Source organism: Gregarina niphandrodes (assembly GCF_000223845.1).
Source record: "Gregarina niphandrodes unplaced genomic scaffold scaffold00003, whole genome shotgun sequence".
NCBI classification, from domain to species: Eukaryota; Apicomplexa; class Conoidasida; order Eugregarinorida; family Gregarinidae; genus Gregarina; species Gregarina niphandrodes.
In genome coordinates this window covers 477531-478922 of record NW_011646045.1, presented here as the reverse complement: position 1 = coordinate 478922, position 1392 = coordinate 477531, and the positions used below count along the sequence as shown (strand labels likewise).

The 1392-nt window shown below is 50.7% G+C and overlaps 1 protein-coding gene across 1 annotated transcript; it reads left to right on the top strand.

The window, feature by feature from the left end:
- Positions 1–173: 173 nt before the first annotated feature.
- Positions 174–1183, top strand: GNI_024920 (hypothetical protein; the record flags this gene model as incomplete). Its single annotated transcript, XM_011136103.1, has 1 exon — positions 174–1183. A coding segment is annotated over one exon (1010 nt), but the record flags the coding sequence as incomplete, so codon positions are not given.
- Between the last annotated feature and the right edge of the window lie 209 nt (positions 1184–1392).

The following is a 1392-nucleotide window of genomic DNA, read 5'->3' as shown; positions in this document are numbered from 1 at the left end:
TCATTGTGTGTGCGTGCAGGAGATTAGGTTAGTCATTGGTGTGTAGTGCTTACAAGTATGTTCGCGATCGATAGAGTCATACATGTTGGCTTCCGGGGAATAAAAACGTTTTTTTATGCATACATGGACCAGTGGTAAGTACAAGTGCCAGTAGTAGACTTTCTGTGTTGTAGCTCATAGAGGTTATGGTACAGTAGGCCGCGGGATATGGAGGAGTAGATACAGTATTGACTGGAGAAACCACGTGAACGAGAATCCGGAGTTGGCCAAGGCAGAGGAGTTTTTGCGCAATCACTGGAGCACGAATTATCTCTTACAGAAAAGCTTGGCCCTGGATCGCCTGACTCTACAACCGTTCTTGTGGCTGGATAAGTTCATAGTTAACCCAGGTCTGCAGCTGGCAAGAACAACTATGACTGGGCTTTCCGATTCAACCACTAAACTCGGATACATGTTGTCCACGGATTCTTACGTGGCCTGGTTCACAAAAATGCCACAGCAGACTTTCGACTACCGGATTGTGGTCGATGAGACTAAAATCAACATTAACAAAGCTGCAACCGGGCCTAATTTTGGAACGAGGGCTGGTACCATGCCAATAACCGGTTGGCTGAGGTCGGCGGAAGGGTCGGCGGAAGGGTCGTTGATTGACTCGCCTCGTGACATTTTCCACGTCCTAAGTAGGGCCAAGTGGCGTCTCAATTACAGCCTACAGTCGCTGCGTCGTTATGGACGTGCCCGGCAATTCCTCGCTATATATCGGGAACTGCATCCGCAGAACCGGCGATTATCTCTCCCAGCTTTAGTGAACTTCGTCGAAAGTTCCTTCATGCCTTACGTGCTGTGGCAGTCCAACATGTGCAACGCCGCCCCGGGCGGCGACGGAGGGAGCCAGCATTGGCTGAAGGTACATGCGGCGCCTCATGTCTGCTCTTTGCTAACCAGCTTGAAGACGGCACCGGTTGAACTCTACGGGCCCGGCGTCGTCGACGATATGACCTACGATCCGAAGCTCCAAGGTCTCGAATACCACGGCTGCTTCGTCAAGGACCCTCAGCTAACTCGCCATGATGGTTCTCTAGACCGGGATTCACTTAAAAGACAAGTCTACCGGCAAGCTCAACAAGATACTACCGAAGGCGACTACAACATTGACTACAGCCTACTACCCAGCGTTATTCTGGTAGCCAACATTCGCACCTTCAGCAATAATCCATCACACTCGCCCGTAGCTTCCGGTCCAAAGCTACTGACAATGTCTCTGGCCGTTTCTTTGCTACCTGACGCACACCCGAACGATAAGTTCCCTCTCTATGTACGTCCAACACGCATGGCACGTCCAACACGCATGGCACGCACGTTCTACCACACATTCGTAGAATTTTTATTCCA